A 22,561-nucleotide genomic window follows, 5' to 3' on the forward strand; every position below is an offset into this window, starting at 1 on the left:
AGTCTTTCCCTTCTCCAGGGGATCTTCCCAACCCAGGGATCGAACCCACGTCTGCCTCATTGCAGACAGATTCTTTACCAGCTAAACCACAAAGGAAGCCCATGTTTTATAAATTAGAAGGCCTTAGCTTAAGGTATTATTATCATTATCTTGAGTGATGTGGGTCAGTAAGAAGTTGTAGAATTTCCCAAGAGTAATACTTCCAAATGAAAAGATAGCCAATATACCATTATGTCAAGGGATAATGCAGTTTACTGATTTGATTTATATGCTTAGAAAAACATTTCTAAGATACTTACTTTGAACACCTTTTATGCCTTTTAAAAATTTCGTGTTGCTATGTAAACAATGTTTTTAAAAACACAATGTTTTTGTAAATATTCAATGGAATGTTAGTTCATCTCTGAAGTCAATGGCCTTATAAAATCAAATCTAGAATGTATAGTTATATATTTATTTAATATTTATTGACTTTTGGCTGTGCTGGGTCTCTGTTGCTGTGTGCACGCTTTCTCTAGTTGCAGAAAGCAGGGGCTACTCTTTGTTGTGGTGTGAGGGCTTCTCATTGCTGTGGCTTCCCTTGTTGTGGCACCTAGGCTCTAGGCATACAGGCTTCAGTAGTTGCATCGCATGGGTTCAGTAGTTGCTGCTCGTGGGCTCCAGAATACAGGCTCTGTAGTTGGTACACGAGCTTAGTTGCCCTGTGGCATGTGGGATCTTCCCAGACCAGGGATCAAGCCAATGTCCCTCGCATTGCAAGGCGGATTCTTAACCACTGGACCACCATGGAAGCCCCTAGAATCTTTTTAAATTGAATGCTTATGAAAAGAAAATTTTGTAGCATCATGTAGCAGTTGTTGATACTGAAATGACTTATAAAATATTTAAAAAATTATTTTAAACTAAATAAACAATTAGGGTGGTGTTTTTATTGACTTGCTTTCAGGATTTGAAAAGCATGCTCTGTTATAACTCTGTGTAGATGATTATATGCCTGCACTGGTTTATTTCAGTAGCTACCCAGTTGTTGCAGATAATATGCTGCTTTAACGCTAAGTTAGCATAATGATTACATGAGGTCAGGTGTTTAGGTAGAACTGCAAAATACATTGTCAATTATTATATATTTTTTGTTTTCTGATCTCTTTCCTTCTGTCTTCTCCTACTATACTCCTATTTCTTTTTTCTCTGTTTTCACTTGTTTATAACAGTCTGTCCTTGTTTACTCTGATAAAATTGTCTGCTTCCTTTATTTTTTAATCTTTTGACCTTTCTACTTACAAGAATGAGGGAACAGCTTGTAAGTCATAAAATAAAGCCCTCCAGAGAATGGACCAAAAGTCTATAAATAGAGAGTCATGATGACTCAGTACCAATTTTTGCATGTTTTTGTAAATATTAGCCAAGAATTATGTTTATAATTTTACCTGAGGGATTATGTGAAGATTCATGAGTTAGAAATTATTCTTTGATTTTTTTAATTGCATTTCTAGTTTCAGCATAAGATCATTTCTGATGTGATTTACAGTATCTGCTTGCCTTTAATTTCTTGGAACTTGATTTCTATTCATACATGTTCAAAACAATGAGGTGATTCTAATTCAGGCAAAAATAAATGATAGGAATATATGGGACTGAAGTCAGCTAAATGAATTGGGGCAAATTAACCAAATATTCATGTATCTGGCTTTAATTTTCCAAATTTAGAAAATAAAAGTAAAATAAGATAATTTTTAAGAAACTATTACATCTTTATTTTTAATTCTCTTGTAGGTTAAATACTGAGGATATATTTATATTATACATTAAATAAATTTGAAAGTTACAGTAAATATAACTTTAATCACAAAAATCATACTTTAAATCACAAAATATTTTTAAAATTAGCTGTATATATTTTATACACCTATGAGTCATAATTTACACTAATTCTAATTGTAATAATTTAATATTTCCATATGTTCTGATGATCTCTATAACAAATCATCCCAGAACTTAATGGCTTAAAACTATACTTTTATTTTCTTCACAATTTTACAAGTCAGGAATTTGGGAACGATTTAGCTCTGGCAGTTATGGTGAGATATTGGTCAGAGCTTTGGTCTAAAGACTTCACCAGGCTAGGTATGTAGATGGCTTACTCTCAGGATTGAGAGTTGATGCTGCTGACGCTGGGTGTGCCCTTAAGAGGCTGTCAGAGAAAGTGAAATGTAATTTGCACTTTTTAGCATGACTCCTGTGTTCTTTCTACAAGGGAGGAACTTGAGAGGTGCATTCTAAGAGACCATCCTGGGAGCTGAAATCTGATCTAGTCCTGAGAATCACACGGAATTACTTCCATTGTATTCACCTGGTCAAGCAAGGCCATAAAACCAACCCGGATTCAAGGAGAGAATGTTAGATTCCGTCTTTCATTTGAAATAGTAGCAAAGAATTTGTAACCCCTTTAATCCACCATGTTCTAAGTTCCATATTTATGAATAATTATTGAATTAGGAAATACAAAATTGATTTTAGTCCTAGAATCAGTTATACTTGAGAAACAAAGGATGCAATAATTATTCAATTATATATTTTCATAAGTAATATGCACTTAAATTAATGTAAGGTTAATTGGTTACATTAGCCTTGTTAATGGATGTTAATAGCATTATTTTAAAAACCAAGAATATTAAAATCTTGTAATTGTACACACCTAGAGAATTTCTAACTTAATAGAACAACCTATCAAACATGTCCCAGAATTTTGCACAGATAATGAGAATGTTGAGGGAATTTTGATAAATCTGAGAGTAGCTTTCATTTAAGTAACTTGTTTAAAGGTTTAATCTTGTGTATTAGACAGATACATCTATGAATTTTGCCAAAGTACATATAACAACTAAAAACAGAACTGTAGATGGCCAAGATTCATTTGCAAAGTCATTGATAAAGAGAAGACTTTTATAATGTCTTTGGCTTCTGATGTCATGTGACAAATTAAATTTATGTGTTTTAATATGTGTTATTCCTTAGATAAATGCAAATGGTATATTAGCACCTACCTGATTTAAAGCTGTGAGATTAAGAACTTCTTGAGAAAACTTTCCAGAGCTGGGGGAAAAAATCAGAGAATTGTGTAAAGGCAGCTTGTTTTTGGAAAATAATTTTGTTTACAATTTCTATTAGCCGCAATATAGGTGAATCTTCATTTTAAATGAATTCATTGACAAAATACAGTTAATATTCAAAATATTGTTGCTGACATTCAACTGAAAAACAGTAGATTCAGGCTAAGGCTCAGATTCCCTTTGAATAAAGGACTCACTCCCCAGCTGCAACTCCGGTAGTTAGCTAACTGCCTCCAGCTGAAGTCAAGCTCAACACTGGGTGGCTTGAGACAATGGATTACTAGCAGCAGCTGAGATCTAGCTCCCAACCAATGACTGAACAGGGAGTGGGAGGTGAACCCACCCACTTTCCTTCCACAGGGCATTCCTCTCATAGGCAGTCTTGGAGTTGGAGCTTCTGGTTTAGCTGCTGGAGGATTTGTCAGGTATGAATCATGGTCCACTGTTCCCCTTCCCCAATTCCGATTCTTCTTTTCTTTTCATATAGCTTTATTCTTTAATGTATCTTTTAAACCTTTTAGTAAATCTTTGTCACTTTCAGGGCTTCCCTGTTGGCTCAATGGTAAAGAATCTGCCAGTGCAGGAGACACAGGTTCAATCTCGGGGTGGGAAAGATTCCCTGGAGAAGGAAATGGCAACCCACTCCAGTTTTCTTGCCTGAGAAATCCCATGGGCAGAGGAGCCTGGTGGGCCACAGTCATGGGTTGCAAAAAAGCTGAATATGACTTAGCATTTAAACAACATCAACCCTTAACCCTACCTCAATATTTGTTTCCTAAAAAAAAACCAACCCTTAACTGTACCTCAATATTTGTTTCCTAGAGAAAAGGTGATAATATTTTATTTTATGAAGGGAGTTAGTTTTTCTTAAGTGAGGTATTGGGCAAGACTGGAAATATGGGAATATAAGTACTAAGCAGTAGAGCTTTTGTCAGAGTTTATGGTCTCATATTATCAATCTCCACCATAATGTCCATGAAACTCAAAGAAGTTATTAATGAGCAGGAAGCCACAAAGAGAGTTTGGTGATGTACCCAGAATTTGCCCTTAGATACCTCTGGTTCTAAGAGACATGATTTTATTACCTACCTGTAAGCCTGCAATTTTTTTCTTTGCATTTTCAAGCAGGCTAAGCCTTTTTACAATTAGCATTATAACATGTAGCATTTAGACTCTGTGAAAATAAATATTAAAATGATGAGTATAAGTTCTATGAAAGCCCATGATTTAGGGAAGAGACAGGGCCGCTATGAAATAAAAGTGACAGAGATAATTAGCGTCTTCCAGTCAACTGGCTGGCTGAAAATGAAAAGAGGTATTAGTAAATTTGAATCATATATTCTGTATTGCTTAGACTAAAAGTAGAAATTAGCACCATAAGAACTAGAATAAACAAATACTGTTTTCTCTAATTCATTAGCTGTCTTCTTTGTCATCTCAGATAAAGATCTGCTCAAGTGGGTTAGGGAAACGAGCAAACAGCCCTTGAAGTGTCTAGTGTTGTATGAAATGATGTGTGATTTAGACATGTGAAACATGACTTCATGCTCAAGGGAAACAAAAACAACAAGGGAAAGCTCCCCCCAGAGTAAGGAATAATGTTTGGAATGCCTCCTATGTCATGAGAAATTGTGGGGGAGAGAAGCATCGCAGCCCAGAGATACACATGTGTAAAGCAAGAAGCCGTGAAAGAAACCATGTTCTGCAGCTTTGTTCTGTAGCAATGAGCACAGGTTATAAGAAAGTTGGCAGTGAAAACATACCACTCCAGAAATGTGCAAGGAGTTGAGAATGAAAGGCACCATATGTTGTGCTAAAGAGTTTTGACTTTTTTTTTCCCTCTGAAAGAAATGATTAGCTGTTACATTAAGAAATGATGTAATTAATTCCCATTTAGGAAAATTTCTCTGGCAGATGGGAAAGGTGATAGACATAGAACCAGTTCAGAGACTTAATGCAGTAAGTCATATATGAAGCAATGGATACCTAGAGTAAATCCATGAGAAATAGAAAGGAGTGAGTCCAAGAAATACCTAGAAGATTGAGATCAAAGAATTGGGTACCAGACTGGGATCAGATTGTGGATGAGCTGAGAGTATGGAATACTTTTCTGGCTATTTTTAGAAATAAGATAATGGGAGGAATAAATGGAAATAATTTTTGAAATAGGAAGATGATGAAATTTGAGTAGAAATGTCTATAGGACATTGATTGTATGCTCAGTTAATAATTATATTTGTGGGCTGAAGTTTGGAAGATAGGTTTAGATCAAGTATTTGTAAGTGAGTTTCCAGGGTAGAATAATAAAGGTCACAGATGTGGGTGTACTCTATACATGGAGGCTGTTACTGAGGGTTCATGCAGAGTGATGAGGTTAAATACTCAAAGACAGAGCTCTAATGAAAGGAAAACATGTTATAGAGCTATCATTAAAGATAAAGGCCATAGTACAGTCATTCGTTTGAGAATATTTAATCATAACAGGAAAAAATGATAAAGTATCTCTTTTGAAGTATAATTATTTTTATCCCACTGATTATGTATGCACAAGAATAGGAGGACAGAATTTAAGATGAATCCCTGATTTCTGTCTTAGTCTGATTTCCCTTTGTCCATTTTGTTATCAGAAAAATGTGCATATATATCATATATAGCATAATATATTTGAATGCATTGGTTTGTTTTGAAGCATAGAGTGTATTATGGAAAACGTCAGATTGTAGAGGAACTTTGTTTTATTAGTCATATGCAGTTACCTCCCACTGAGTGCAACTGACCTTTCTTATCAAGAGTGAAGGGAAAGGGCTAAGTCTATTATGCTGTCTCTTTGATGTTTTTATAGGATATAATGAAAGATGAATGCTCAATGCTGAAGCTGCAGCTGAAGGAGAAGGATGAACTAATTTCCCAGCTTCAGGAAGAACTGGTAAGTGTGAACAATATTTGTCCCATGGGTATATTTTCCTTGTAAGGTTATTTGCTCTAAACAGTTTAACTTATTTATTAACACTAAAATTGTTAGTGACTTACAAACTGTTGATGATTCAATTTGATTATAAATTTTATAATACTACATTATCCTACAATAATGAAGATTTGATGCTCTGAAAAGAGAATGTTTGATAATATATATTAAACTTTATATTATTCCAGAAATAGATTACTGACCCAGAATTAGGTATTTCAATTGTACCTATCAAAAACTGTGAAGACTAAGGCCACATTTTATTTTGTAAAGTGCAAGACTTAAGTCCATACTGCCATACCTAGAGACACAGTCATGTAATATGAAGTAAAGTACTGAATGATTTTGCAGACAAAAGCAAATTTTACCTAAGGGTACCAAAAATCTTTTAACCTAATGAGACTTTGTTAATAAAGACATATAAATCTCCAATTATCTAAAAGCTATACACAAACATGATATTGTAGTTCATGTTTTCTGTTTTTTTTTTAAGATGTGTCATCACAGATGTATTAAATCATAGTTTTATAACATGAAAGCACATTTGGTAGGTAACAAGAATAGCAGTGGGTACTATTTTTTAAAGTATGTGCAGTCAACAAATATGATATTACATATATGAATAGTATTTTGTAATATAACACATTTAATCTGGATAGAAATAAAGAATTCTCCAAAACAAAAATGAGAAAGTAATGAGAACTTTTAAAAAAAAATTGAGTTCTTAAGAATGTCAGTAAAATAAAGACATACAATAAGAGGCCCTGACTTATTATCCAAGATCGAGAAAACAAACCCCAGTCAGTAATGTTCTTTATGATGATTTAAGATTTGACTACTTTAACAGTGATGTATTATGTAATTATTAAATACAATTAAATGACAAAACAATTTTATAGACCATCACACTTCTGAGAACTTTTCTGAGAACATATAAGTGAGATAGCAGACAAATTTAGACTGTTTTATTGACTTTTGACAACTGACAACAGTTTTACTGACACTTGACCTTTAGATTGTGATTTCATGACTGGGTTTAGTGCTGATCATCGATCCTATGAGCTTATTATTTTCACTTCAGAAAATGCGTTAAGCAGTTCTTAAAACAGTAAATAATTATAGACAAAAGGAGCACATCTTACATTACTGGGAATAACCTTTTATAAATTTGTTTGTAATATAAACTTTATTACATGAAACATTGCTATATATAACCTTATATATTATGTAATCAAGCTTTGAGTTTAAGAAAAACATATAGATATTTATGAATGGATGCAGAGAACTGTGAGTTTTAACACAGCAGAAAATGTTTGCGCTTTGTCAGAGAATGCTTGTTTTGGATAATGAATGGAGAAAAAAGTGTTCATTTTTCCCCGCCTACATTGAAAAGAAAGAAATATATAAGAGATTAGATCTTTATGTGTTGAATGAAATGAGAAGTAAAATGATTACCTCTAGAGCCCTTGTCACATAGCTAGAATTAATTTAGTACCCCTCCTTCCAAAAATGTCCTCTGTTGGTTGATCTAGTAAAATGAGACACAGGTGTTGCTTTTTTTTTACTTGAATTACTAAAAATTGACTTAGCTTCTAAATTTTTTTAGGTAACTGTCAAGGTACCATTTTAATTTTGTGCCATGCAGTTTACATAGTCACCTTAAATAGTTTCCCAGAGGGCAGTGCTAACTTTTGAAAATTGTTTGTTTAAGGAAACCTGCCTAAATAAAAAAGTGTTTAGATGACTTAGGAATTTAAGGAAGAAGAAACATTGTTAAAAATCATCATTAGAACTGGACTTGGAGCATGGACAAGGTGACAGTCACATCAAAGTAATATAAGCCACTTGAATCCATTGAATACTAGGTCCTAGTATTTCTAATTCTGATAAGTAACTTGTGACGTTTTGACAAAGTAGACATTGAATTTAACTTTTCAAATTTAAATAGGTAAAGTATAAATTTGAAAACATTTTAGAAACCAGTTTCCTATACGCTGTTATAGTAGTCACAATCTGGAATAATTTAGTTTAGCTTTGTTTATTATGCTTTTCTAATTTCTTAAGCACTGCTATTATCATAAGCAGTTTACCTATATATACACTATAAATCAAATTAATATGTAATTATACCAATAAGGAATTTATATTCAACTTAATAATAAAGTTTTATTATTTATATTTTTTATAATTATTTAGTCACACTTTGATATTTTCCAGAGTTTAAAGAAGTTAGAAGCCCTAACTAAAGAGCCTGGGGGCAAAATAAATGTTTTTATATTACTTTCTAAACTTATTTTTTATTGAGTCGCATTGGTATATAATAGTTTACCTGCTGCATGTGGACAACATTATGTTTCTGCTTCTGTATGGACTACAGCATCCTCCCCACCAAAAATTTAGTTTCCATCTGTCACTATACAGTTGATTCTCTGTATCCACTTTTCCCTCCCCAACAGCTTCTTCACCTCTGGTACCAACACTCCGTTTTCTATATCTATATGTGTTTTTGTTTGGTGTGTTGCTGCTGCTGCTAAGTCACTTCAGTCGTGTCCGACTCTGTGCGACCCCATAGACGGCAGCCACCAGGCTCCTCTGTCCCCGGGATTCCCCAGGCAAGAACACTGGAGCGGGTTGCCATTTCCTTCTCCAGTGCATGCATGCATGCTAACTCACTTCAGTTGTGTCCGACTGTGCGAATGCGACCCTATGGTCAGCAGCCCACCAGGCTCCTCCATCCACAGGATTCTCTTGGCAAGAATACTGGAGTGGGTTGCCATTTCCTTCTCCGTTTGGTGTGTTAGGGTTGTGTGTGTGTGTGTGTGTGTGTGTGTGTGTTTTAACTTTGTTTCTTAATTTTCTGATATTCCTCATGTATGAAATCATATACTATTTGTGTTCTCTGATTTTTTTTTTTTACTTAGCATAACACGCTTAAGGTCTATCCATGTTATAAATGGCAAGATTTCACCCTTTTTTGTGGCTGAGTGATAGTCCATTGTGTACATATGCCATAACTTCTCTATTCATTCTTTGATGGACACTTAGTCTGTTTTCATATCTTGGCTATTGTGAACATAAGAGGAAATTCATCTTTTTACTTAGTGTTTTCATATTCTTGGGATAAATACCCAGAAGTGGTATTACCAAACTCAGGTATGTTTGCGCACAGCTTGAAAGCTAATAATCTGAGTGGCAAGTGTCAGTAGAAAGGAAAGGTGCTATAATCAGAAAAGCGAGAGATCTGGGGAAAAGGTAGAATTGTGTCCTGAGCCCATGGTAGAGAGTTCCTGATTTTCTTTAGCTGCTTTGTTTTTCATTCATTTTATCTAAGAAACGAATCAACAGGTTAGACAGGCATAGTGTGAATGCAGAAATTAAGATAAATTGCCTAGTAATCTCATTCCTATAATTTGATTCTTCTAAGGTTAGAGGGAAACAAAAATGGGCAAGCAGGAAAGGGGCAGAAAAGCTGCTTTCAGGTGGGATAACTGGAGCCTGGTAGTTAATTTTTTTTGTGGGAATCTCCATGCTATTTTCCATAGTGGCTGCACCAACTTAACATTTTCACTAACAGTTTAGAAAGATCCCCTTTTTTCCACATCCTGTCTACAATGTTATTTCTTGCCTTTTTGATAATTACCATTCTAACAGTTATGACATAATAAATTACTGGAGTTTTGATTTGCATTTCCCTAGTAAACAATGATACTGAACTTCTTTTTATGTGCCTATTGGCTATTTGTATGTCTTCTTTGGATAAATGTCTATTCAGCTTCTCTACCAATTATTTTTAATTGGATTGTTTGTTGATATTGAATTGTATGCTAACCCCTTATTGGTTATATGATTTGGAAACTTCTTCCATTCAGTAGCTTGTCTTTCATTTTGATGGTGGTTTCATTATGCGAAGAATATTAGTTTGTAGTGCAATTTGCTTATTTTTCTTATTTCTTGTTATGTCTTCGTAGGCAAGGGAAAAATATTGCTAGATCTAATGTCAATGTTTTGCTTATGTTTTCTTGTAGAGTTTATTGTTTCAGGACTTACATTCAGTTGTTTAATCCATTGTGAGTTTTATGTGGTGTAAGATAGTGGTTCTAGTTTTTTGTTGGTTTTTTGCTAGTAAAATTTGTTGAAGAGACTATCCTTTGTCCATTATATGTTCTCTGTTTTGTCATAAATTGTGACCATACACAAATGGGTTTAATTCTGGGCTCTCAATTCTGTTCCACTGATCTATGATTTTTTTTTTTTTTCTTTTCTGCCAGTACCATGCTGTTTTGATTACTATGGCTTCGCAGTAGTTTGAAATCAGGGAGTTGGATAACTTCAGCTTTGTTCTTTTTTCTTGAGATTACTTTGGCTATTTGGGGTCGTCTTTGGTTCCATGCAAATTTTAGAATTTTTATTTCATTTCTGTGAAATGTCTTTTGGATTGTGATAGATTGCAGTCTGCATTGCAGTCCAAATCTGTAGATTGTTTAAATGTCCATAAAATCTAAAGCAGTGCTGTGCCCAGTCTCTCAGTCATGTCCAACTCCTTGAGACCTCATGGACTGTAGCCCACCGGACTCCGCTGTCCATGGAGTGGACAAAACACTGGAGTGGATGAGCATTTCCTCCTCCAAGGGGTCTTCCCGACTGAGGTGGAGGTTAAACTTGCGTCCTCTGAGTGTCCTACATTGGCAGGTGGGTTCTTTGCCACTGTACCATGTGGAAAGACCCCGTGTTACTCTTGATCTTAGTCAAAAGGCCAAGAAGTGAAGTTAGCTTTGCCAATTCATGAACTCAGAATATCTTTTATATTTGTGTCTTGAATTTCTTTTAATACCTTTGGGGTATTATTCCTATGTGTAGTATCTGTCCTCTGCTGAGTCATTGTTAACATACACAAGTACAAAGGATTTTTGCTCTTGTTCCATGCGGTGTTATTGCCTTTATTATTCTTGTGTGTGTGTGTGTGTGTGTGTGTGTGTGTGTGGTCTTTAGGGTTTTCTGTAAAGAAAAATCATACCACCTATAAAGTGGCAATTTCACTTCTTCCTTTCTTGTTTGGATGTGTTTTATTTTTTCTTCCCTAATTGCTCTGGCTAGATTTAATAATACATTGAATAAGAGTTAGTGAGAATAGTCATACTTGGATTATTCTGGATTTTAGAAGAATAGCTTCAGTTTTCCACCATTGAGTATAATGTTAGTTGTGGGGTTGTCATGTATGTCCTTTATTGTGTTGAAGTATGTTCCTTCTATAATCTCTTTATTGAAAGTTTTTTATGACAAATGTGTATTTAAATTTTGTCAAATGCTTTTCTGTATCTCCTGAGACAATACAGCTTTTAGCATTTTCTTAGTGTAGTGTATCATTTAAATTTAGTTTTTCTTTAGTGGAAGTTAAACTGCGTCTCTGGAATAAATCCTACTTCATCATGTCATGTGATCCTTCTAATGTGTTACGGTGTTTAGGTTGCTAATATTTTGTTGAGGACTTTTACATCTATATTCATTGGAGATGCTCGTCTTTAATTTTTATGTGTCTGTCTGATGTTAATATCATTTGGTAACATGAGTTAGGTTGAATTCCTTTTCAAAGTTTGGTTTTTTTTTTTTTGATGGGGGAAAGATTTGAGGTGGATATGTATTAAATCTTTTAATGTTTGATAGAATTCAGCTGTGAAGTTGTATCATCCTGGCTTCTTGTTTTTTTTGGGGGGGGGTTTGATTACAGTTTCAACTTCTGTACTAGTGATCAGTCTATATATTTCCATTTCTTTATGATTCAGTCCTGGTTATATGAATCTAAGAATGTGTTCACTTATTCTAGGTATCCTTTTGTATTTCTGAGATATCTTAAAGTTTCTCCTCTTTTCTTATTGCATTTACCAGTGTTTTCTTGCTTTTTTTCTCAATGGCTCTAGCTACATGTTTGTAAATTTTGTTTTTCAAAGAACCAACTCTTAGTTTGCATCTTTCATATTGTCTTTTTAGTCTCTATGTCATTCATTTTCACTCTGATCTTTATTTCCTTCCTTCCACACATTTGGGGCTTTATTTGTTCTTTTTCTAGTTCCTTTAGTTACTTTTCTTATTTAGATGGAGATTTTTCTTGTTTCTTGATGTATACCTATATTGCTATTAACCTCTCATCATTTTTGCTGCATCTCATAGATTGTGGCATGCTGTGTTTTCATTTCATCCCAGATTTTCATTTGTCTTCAGATATTTTTATTTTTCCTTGATTGCTTCATTGACCCAATAGTTGTTCTGCAGCATGTTTTTCAGACTTCTTTTACTTATGACTTTTCCATACTTTTTCTTATAATTGATTTTTAGTTTCATAGCATTGTATTTGGAAAAGATGCTGGATTTAAATATTAAATTTGTTACCCTGTGTCTCAACATGTAGTCTTACCCTTGAAGATTCCATATATAGTTGAAGAATGTATATTCTGCTGGATTTAGATGGAATGTTCTGTTTAAATATATCAAACTCAATTAGCCTGACATTTAAAGCTGTTGTTTTCTTGTTGATTGTTTCTTGTTTTCTTGTTGATTGTTTTCTTGTTTCTTGTCTATCCATTGTTGAATGAGCTGTCTAAAGTCCCCTTGTACTATTGTATTGCTGTAAATTGCTCTTTAAAAGGTCTATGTGTAATTCTTATACATATTTTGATGCTCATATATAGAGTGCATATATATTATTTGTTACATCTTGATGACTTCTCCCCTTTTGATTAGGTACTATCCATTTTTTTCTATCATTACCCTTTTGGTCTTGAAGTCTGATTTTATCCAAGTGTAGCTTTATTGCTTTCTTTTGACTGGCAATTACTTGGAGTATCATCTTTGATTTTCACTTTGAGCCTGTTTTTCATTAGAGGTGAGATGTCTTCTGGAGGCAGCATATATTTAGGTCTCATTTTTTAATCTATTTAGCCACTCTGTTTTGAGTTCAGTCTATGTGCATTTAGGGTGATTATTGAGGACTTAGTACTGCCATTTATTTTATTTTATTTTTTCTGGTTGCTCTATATCTCTATTGTTTGTTTGCTTATGTTTTTCTGTATGACCTTCTAGTTTGATTTTCTATGATGTTTTTTTCCATTTTGTATATATTGTTTCATGTCTCTGCTCTAAGTTTGTTTTCTGGTTACCATGAGGTTTGTATAAAATATTTCAGAGATAAAACTGTCCTTTTTCTTCTAATAGCCTCTTACTTACTTTGCCTATATGGATTATGTCCTTTTCCTCTTCCTTTTTGTGTTGTCTCAAATTATCCTTCTTTTAATGTTGTGAGTTCATTACCAAATCGAAGTAGCTAATTTTTCCCCTTATAACCTTTTAGTATTTAAAAACCTACTCTGATGAGAGTTGCAGTTTTCTGATTGTATCACCTTCCTCAAAGTTGTGTGTGTGTTTTGCCTTTTTTGTTTGTGGTAGAAGAGCTCCTTTAAGCAGATGTAAAATGGGTTTAGTGGTGAACTGTCACAGCTGTTGTCTGGGAAGGTCTTTAATTCTCTTTTATATCTGAATGATAATTTTTCTGAATATTCTTGGCTGACAGTTTTTGTCTTTCAATATTTTGAGTATGTCATTTCACTCCTTCCTGGCTTGTAGAATTACTGCTGAGAATTGTGCTGATAGACTAATGTGGATACTTTTGTAAGAAACCTTTTTCCTTTATTCCTGACTGTCTTTAATTTATTTTTCTTTGTTACTGACTACTGACTTAAGTTGAAGAAAGTAGGGAAAACCACTAGACCATTCAGGTATTACCTAAATCAAATCCCTTATGACTATACAGTGGAAGTGAGAAATAGATTTAAGGGACTAGATCTTATAGAGTGCCTGCCTGATGAACTATGGACGGAGGTTCGTGACATTGTACAGGAGACAGGGATTAAGACCATCCCCATGGAAAAGAAATGCAAAAAGGCAAAATGGTTGTCTGAGGAGGCCTTACAAATAGCTGTGAAAAGAAGACAAGCGAAAAGCAAAGGAGAAAAGGAAAGATATTCCTATCTGAATGCAGATTTCGAAAGAATAGCCAGGAGAGATAAGAAAGCCTTCCTCAGTGATCAATGCAAAGAAATAGAAGAAAACAACAGAATGGGAAAGACTAGAGATCTCTTCAAGAAAATGAGAGATACTAAGGGATCATTTCATGCAAAGATGGGTTCGATAAAGGACAGAAATGGTATGGACCTAACAGAAGCAGAGGTTATTAAAAAGAGCTGGCAAGAATACACAGAAGAACTATAGAAAAAAGATCTTCATGACCCAGATAATCATGATGTGATCACTCACCTAGAGCCAGACATCCTGAAATGTGAAGTCAAGTGGGCCTTAGAAAGCATCACTACGAACAAAACTAGTGAGGTGATGGAATTCCAATTGAGCTATTTCAAATCCTGAAAGATGATGCTGTGAAGGTGCTGCACTCAATATGCCAGCAAATTTGGAAAATGCAGCAATGGCCACAGGACTAGAAAAGGTCAGTTTTCATTCCAATCCCAAAGAAAGGCAATGCCAAAGAATGCTCAAACTACCGCACAGTTGCACTCATCTCACATGCAAGTAGTGTAATGCTTAAAATTCTCCAAGCCAGGCTTCAGCAATGCGTGAACCATGAACTTCTAGATATTCAAGCTGGTTTTAGAAAAGGCAGAGGAACCAGAGATCAAATTGCCAACATCCGCTAAATCATATAAAAAGCAAGAGAGTTCCAGAAAAACATCTATTTCTGCTTTATTGACTATGCCAAAGCCTTTGACTGTGTGGATCACAATAAACTGTGGAAAATTCTGAAGGAGATGGGAATACCAGACCACCTGACCTGCCTCTTGAGAAACCTGTATGCAGGTCAGGAAGCAACAGTCAGAACTGGACATGAAAAAACAGACTCGTTCCAAATAGGAAAAGGAGTACCTCAAGGCTGTATATTGTCACCCTGCTTATTTAACTTATATGCAGAGTACATCATGAGAAACACTGGGCTGGAAGAAGCCCAAGCTGGAATCAAGATTGCTGGGAGAAATATCAATAACCTCAGATATGCAGATGACACCACCCTTATGGCAGAAAGTGAGGAGGAACTAAAAAGCCTCTTGATGAAAGTGAAAGAGGAGAGTGAAAAAGTTGGCTTAAAGCTCAACATTCAGAAAACTAAGATCATGGCATCTGGGCCCATCACGTCATGGCGCATAGATGGGGAAACAATGGAAACAGTGTCAGACTTTATTTTTTTGGGCTCCAAAATCACTGCAGATGGTGACTGCAGCCATGAAATTAAAAGACGCTTACTCCTTGGAAGGAAAGTTAACACCAACCTAGATAGCATATTAAAAAGCAGAGACATTACTTTGCCAACAAAGGTCCGTCTAGTCAAGGCTGTGGTTTTTCCAGTGGTCATGTATGGATGTGAGAGTTGGACTGTGAAGAAAGCTGAGCACTGAAAAATTGATGCTTTTGAACTGTGGTGTTGGAGAAGACTCTTCCTTTTTTCTTTTTTTTTTCATGTATTTTTATTAGTTGGAGGATAATTATTTTACAGTATTGTAGTGTTTTTTGTCATACATTGACATGAATCAGCCATGGAGTTACATGTATTCCCCATCCCAATCCCCCCTCCCACCTCCCTCTCTACCCGGTCCCTCTGGGTCTTCCCAGTGCACCAGGCCCAAGCACTTGTCTCATGCATCTAACCTGGGCTGGTGATCTGTTTCACCCTAGATAATATACATGTTTCGATGCTGTTCTCTCGAAACATCCCACCCTCGCCTTCTCCCACAGAGTCCAAAAGTCTGTTCTGTACATCTGTGTCTCTTTTTCTTTTTTGCATATAGGGTTATCATTACCATCTTTCTAAAGTCCATATATATGTGTTAGTATACTGTAATGGTCTTTATCCTTCTGGCTTACTTCACTCTATATAATGGGCTCCAGTTTCATCCATCTCATTAGAACTGATTCAAATGAATTCTTTTTAATGGCTGAGTAATATTCCATGGTGTATATGTACCACAGCTTCCTTATCCATTCGTCTGCTGATGGGCATCTAGGTTGCTTACATGTCCTGGCTATTATAAACAGTGCTGTCATGAACATTGGGGTGCACGTGTCTCTTTCAGATCTGGTTTCCTCAGTGTGTGTGCCTAGAAGTGGGATTGCTGGGTCATACGGCAGTTCTGTTTCCAGTAAGAAATCTCCACACTGTTCTCCATAGTGGCTGTACTAGTTTGCATTCCCACCAACAGTGTAAGAGGGTTCTCTTTTCTCCACACCCTTGGAGAAGACTCTTGAGAGTCCCTTGGACTGCAAGGAGATCCACCGAGTCCATCCTAAAGGAGATCAGTTTTGGGTGTTCATTGGAAGGACTGATGCAGAAGCTGAAACTCCAATATTTTGGCCACCTCAAGCAATGAGTTGACTCATTGGAAAAGACCCTGGTGCTGGGAAAGATTGAAGGCGGGAGGAAAAGTGGACGATAGAAGATGAGATGGCTGGATGGCATCACCGACTTGATGGACATGAGTTTGAGTAAACTCTGGGAGTTGGTGATGGACAGGGAGGCCTGGCGTGCTGCGATTCATGGGGTCATAAAGAGTCAGACATGACTGAGTGACTGAACTGAACTGAATGCTGACAATTTAAATATAGTGTATTCTGGGAAAGGTCTTTTTGTTGAGATAATTAGGTGTTCTCTGAACTTCGTGGGCTTGTATTAATACTTCCAGTTCCTTCCCTAGGATTAGAAAGTTCTCAGCTAGAACTTTTTTAAACTTTATAGTCACTTCTCCTTCTGGATACCCATTACCCTAATATTTTCTGTTCCTAATGGAGTCAACTCTTATACAGGTTCCTCATTTAAAAAAAATCTTAATTCTTTCCTCATGTAAGCTGTGTGCTCACGTGATTTTTGTTGAGTGTATGCACACGGAGTAGAGTAGAGGGAGAAATGGTGTGTAACTTTTGTTTCTTTTATAAGAGCATTGGGCTTCCTAGGTGCACAGTGGTTTAAAAATCTACCTGCCAATGCAGGAGATATAAGAGACATGGGTTTGATCCCAGGGTTGGGGAGATCCTCTGGAGTAGGAAATGCAACCCGCTCTAGTATTCTTGCCTGGAAAATTCCCTATACAAAGAGCCTTGTAGGCTATAGTTCATGGGGCTGCAAAGAATTGGACACAACTAAGCATGCAGCATGTAAGGACACTAATCCCATCGTGAGGACCCAGCCTTCATGACCATGTCTAAGCTCAAGCATCTCATAAACACTCTAATCTCCAAATACCATCACACTGGGTGTTTGGGCTTCACCAAATAAATCTGGGAGAGATACCATTTAGTCCATAGCATGTATGGTTTGTGTCAATGCCTATTTTATATTAGCAAATGAAAATGTAGACAAGGAATTCTATTTATTTTTCTACATTAAATGTGCATTTCAAACATCGTTCTTTCTTTGCTCTGTTCCACTGGTTCAGTTTTTCTATCTGGGTAGGTAGACCTTACAAAGCACAAATATAATTAAAAACTCAATTTTGATTTTAGATTTATATATTGGTATTTGAACAAGTATTCACTGATTTCTACCATGAGTTCATTTTGTAGTTATGCTTCAGTTTATCCTTTTCTATTCTTTTTACAAAGAAACCAAAAAAAGTGTTTTAAGATGTTTGAAAAGTATTACCTCTGAAAATTTGTATCCTTTACATCAGTGAGACTTCCTGACTTTTTAATTTAAAACAGATAATCATTTGTACATTTTAGGATTTCTTAGGGGATATTAAGTATTAGAGTATCAGTGTTCTAGGGTTGTATATGAGGTAGGACAAGTAATTGGAGAAGATGAGGAATATAGTTTTAAAGAGAAATTTTTGTCATGATAAATAGAAAGGAACTAATTCTTACATGTACACAGAATACTGGAATAAGTCAAATAGCATTTGAAATTATATTAACATTAAGAGCATTCTGTCACTGAAGGAGATATTTCAAATGTTTTTACTTCCTTCTCTTCCCTCCCCTAGAAACTTATATGCATTTTGCTGAACTTGTTGAGGACTTAATGAGTTTAGTTCTTTTGGTTGGTTTTCCTTTGAAACACTTTTCTTTCAAAAGAATTATTTGTGGCATATTTACCAATCCTTAACAGCAGTGTTTTCTGTCAAATTACATGTAGCATAAGGTTTATTATTACAGATCACTGTTTCCATTCCTTATCATTCTCCATTTTATGGTCTCTTTTGCCTCATTTATGGATTGATTAGAATCCTTTCCCAGGTATTAAGATGGGGCATTAACGATGTAGCCTCTAAATCTTTGAATATCTCTTTACTGAAGGCTAGGAGGTGTGCTGTTGTAGATAGACTTTTATCCTCCCCGACACCCAACCCAGTTTGTATATTGAAGTCCTACTTCAATGTGACAGTATTTGGGGAATGCTTTTAGGAGGTAATTAGGTCAAGTGAAATCCATAAGGGTTGAATCCTGATTCAATAGTATAAACAGCCTTGTAAGAAGAAGAAAGAGAAATTTTTCTCTCCACGCACAGATGCTGAGAACAGCCGTATAAGTGTACAAAAAGAAGGCAGCCAACTGCCATTCTGAAAGAACTCTTACTAGAACCTGACCATACTGGCACCCTCATATTAGACTAATCAGCCTCCAGAACTATGAAAACTTTAATTTTTTGCTTTTTAACCCACTCAGCCTATGTTTTTTTGTAGCAGCCTGAGCTAAGACAGATAACATAGCTAAGTATATTATTTTTTAGGTCTTGGTTCTTTTTCCTTGGTAAATAGCACTTCATATTTTTAAACTCAGATGCTTCCCATGACATTTTTTCTGTGGTTTATCTAGGTATGTGGCATTAGTTTTTTCTTCTGACTGTTATTCAGTATATCTATTCAACTCATTCAAGTCTTCCTTAAAATTATAGACTTTTTTTCCTCTTGAAGTCAATTTCCATATTTGGTCTCAAAGATGTATCCTTTAGGACCCTTTTCTTTTTCTCTTGGTGTTGAAGTCTTTTGTCTTTAGCTGAGATTCCTTCCACTAATATTCTGATTGACTAATTTGATTATCAACAATGATGACATTTCTGTAATCTGGTAAATGTTCACATTTAGATGCTTTAGATTATGTACTGTTAACTGTTAGTATTATGTTCATTTGTTATGTCTCAACATTTCTACTGCATATGAAGTGGCCTGTCCTTATTATGCTTCCTAGTCCTGTGAAGATCCACTGTTATTTGCTTATTTCTCTTTTCATGCTCAATACAAAGGTAAATTTTTTGAAAACACTCTAAACGGCCAAAGGCCCAATAGAATCTCCTTCTGCTGGCTATGGACAGCAAACCATTTGAAGGGTATTTGCCATCGGTTTTCTTTTGTGACATTCTGAGGTTTCCTCAGTTATATGTGTTAGAACGCTGTTGGACAATCTGAGTTGCTGCTCTGCAGTTTTCCCAACCAAAGCATCTTGTGGATACTCCTAGGATGAGGAAGCAGTAAAGTGTTGCCCTTCTGCAAGGGTTGGCTATTTTCCATCAGTACTGTTGTCTCCAGGACCTTTTGATTTCTCATTCTTGCTCAGGAATATTAGCTGCTAGTCTCATTGGCTGCTATTCAGTCAAGAAGAAAACAAGTCTTGAGCTTGCTTTCTTCTCCCAAAATGTGGGAGACCCTGAATTCTCCCACATGTGTCTCTGTGAGCTTTACTTTCCTGCCCCAACCTCTGATTCAGCTTACAAGTTAGTATCAACTTCAGATTAAGATGGTGTCGGAAAATTGTGTTCAGGATACTGTTTTCTCTTGAGTCTATCTTCATGCATCCTCTGAACAAACCCAAAATACCTGCATTATGTACTCTTCCCCTCTGTAATTTACCTCTCACCAAGAGTTCAGTAGCTGCCACATTTCCTGAAGCCCCAGGACATGTATCAGGTTTGGTAAACTTTACTTTGGGTTGAAGTGAATTCGCTCAGTCGTGTCCGACTCTTTGCGACCCCATGAATTGTAGCCTACCAGGCTTCTCAGTCCATGGAATTTTTCAGGCAAGAGTATTGGAGTGGGTTGCCATTTCCTTCTCTAGGGGATCTTCCTGACCCAGGGATCAAACCCGGGTCTCCCGCATTGCAGGCAGATGCTTTACCGTCTGAGCCCGTAGAGCAGAGGAGGAATTTCTTCAAATCATCTTTCTGCAAGCTTACCTTTCTTTACTTGAAGGGAAGAGTGAACAAATGTAGTGAAATTAAATATCAGGATACAAGTACCTAAACTCATTGCCTATGTAACTAGATGTAGGTTTTTTTTTTTTTCCAGCCTGAATGTTTCAGTTGTCAAATAATACAATAACATTAAACATAGGAAAAAAAAAAAAAAACTGACTATTCACCAAAGGTAAATTTGGTAAAATATAAGCATTTATGTATCTTTAATATATATTATATATATTTGGATGGCTATATTGTTGTCAAATTAAGTGGTGGGAATTTTAAATTATGTGATAAAATGATATAATGTAGGACAAAGAACATACAATAATTATCTTTAGGTAATATGAGTATTCAATTTCTATTATGAACTTTGAGCCTTCATTTTAATGACAAATTGATATTTTAAAATCAGAAAAAAATCAAACATCTCTTTAGAAAAGAAAAATTTGGGTAGAGTTTAGTGGTTTTCATCCTGTGACTTTTGTGATTTGGAATGTCTTAGTCTTATCAAGCTGCCATAACAAGATATCATAAACTGAGTGGCTTAAACAATAAACATTTATTAGTTCAGTGTTTGGTGTTTCCTTCCTGGCTTATGTCTTCACAAGTCTTTCCTTGGTGCATGCATAGAAAGCAAGGGTAGGGTGGGGAGGGGAAGGTCAGAGATCTCTGTGATTCTTCCTCTTTTGTAAGAGCATTAATCCCGTCATGAGGGACTCAATCTTATGACCTAACCTAAGCCTAATAACTTCTCAAAGTCTCCACCTCCAAATACCATCACATTAGTGGTTAGGACTGCAACATATGAATTTGGTGGGGGGTGGGAGGAACATATACACTTAGTCTGTAATAAGGAGATATGAATATCAGTGAAGTCTTATGGAATTCAACCCCTTCATCACAACCACTTAGTGATAGCAGTTACAGGTTTACTGTGTTTTGAATATCGTAGTTCTCTATCAGATTCTAGTTAACATAGTGTCACATCGGAGAATAAAATCAATCACAAAACCCAATAACCTGGACAGGATGACTGCTGAGGGCTGCAGTGAATAATTAGATCAGGGTAGGAAATGAAATGATGTGACATAAACTTCACTGAGAATTTTTCAACATGCTGATTGGGCAGGATATTAATTAATTGAAGGCATGGAAACAACATCCATCAGTGTAAAAACTGAGTTTGTTTTAAATGTAGTATTTGGTTATATATGAATTATGTTGGTTTATATTTTGGAATATATTGAACTTTTTAATATTAGAAATACCCCTCTCTGATTAAGTGAGAATACTTAATCAGAATCAATTATAATGAAAACATTAAAATAATTGCATATTAATCTTAAGTTTAACTTAAATATTTAATGATACAGAGCAAAGAAATATTTTTCTCACTTAAGAGTAAGTTTTGGATTTTTAAAGCTGTTTAGTGAAAGTCATGTTGAAGAATAGATTGTAATTTTAATATGGAGTTGAGGAACACTGTGAATGTTACCTTCTTGTGCCTAAAATAAATCAGAGAAATGTATCATATAAATGTTGATGGTGCAGGGTAGCCTTGTGTCTTGTGAGGACAGATTTGCTTATAAATTATTATTAATCTTGTAGCTGGTTTGAGAAACCTTACAAATGGTTTGTACATTTTGGCTGAAAAGTGTGCCCCATGTATCAGAACTGAAGAGAGTATATTTGGTATATATAAATTCATTCAAAGTATTTTTAAGTAAGTTGAAGGTAATTTAAAAATAAAAATGTTAGTTGGTGCTAAAAATGAAGAGTGACATTTAATTGTCCTAATTAGAATTGGTATACCATGCTACGAATTTACTACTTTGTTTCACCAGTAATTTGTCTGCCTGTTACTACAGCAAATACTAAATGAAGTCATATGTATGTTAGTAAATTATATATAATTTACTAGTCTAAATTTTTATAACCTACCATTTCAGACTCTCCTCTTTCAAAACTTATTCATTTTCTAGCTGACTAAAATTAAAAGCATCAGATGCTGCTTTATACAGTGTATTTTTTTTAAAACTATACATTTCTATTTTAAAAGCCAGTTTAATGGATCATCCAAAAGCATAAAGTGTTATGGGCAGTAAAATTTTTACTAAGAATACACTTTAATACAAATGCCATTAGAACAATAAAGAGTAAGACAAAATGAAAATACTTTGCCTTCATAATCTTTGCCTGTTTACCAACTTAACTTTCACTGCCTTCTGACAAGTATTAAATATTATCAGTTACCTTAACTACCCC

The 22,561-nt window shown here is 35.3% G+C and overlaps 1 protein-coding gene across 5 annotated transcripts in view; it reads left to right on the plus strand.

Moving 5' to 3' along the window:
* The window catches only part of CCSER1 (coiled-coil serine rich protein 1), a 1,366,600-nt gene that overhangs the window by 658,791 nt on the left and 685,248 nt on the right, over positions 1–22,561 (plus strand). For all 5 annotated transcript variants that reach the window (XM_070452143.1, XM_070452146.1, XM_070452147.1 and 2 more), the window contains exon 8: positions 5,953–6,036. In XM_070452143.1, coding sequence (XP_070308244.1) covers positions 5,953–6,036 — 84 coding nt within the window. The remainder of the gene's footprint in view (positions 1–5,952; positions 6,037–22,561) is intronic.

Source organism: Odocoileus virginianus, chromosome 21 (genome assembly GCF_023699985.2).
Source record: "Odocoileus virginianus isolate 20LAN1187 ecotype Illinois chromosome 21, Ovbor_1.2, whole genome shotgun sequence".
Lineage (NCBI taxonomy): Eukaryota > Metazoa > Chordata > Mammalia > Artiodactyla > Cervidae > Odocoileus > Odocoileus virginianus.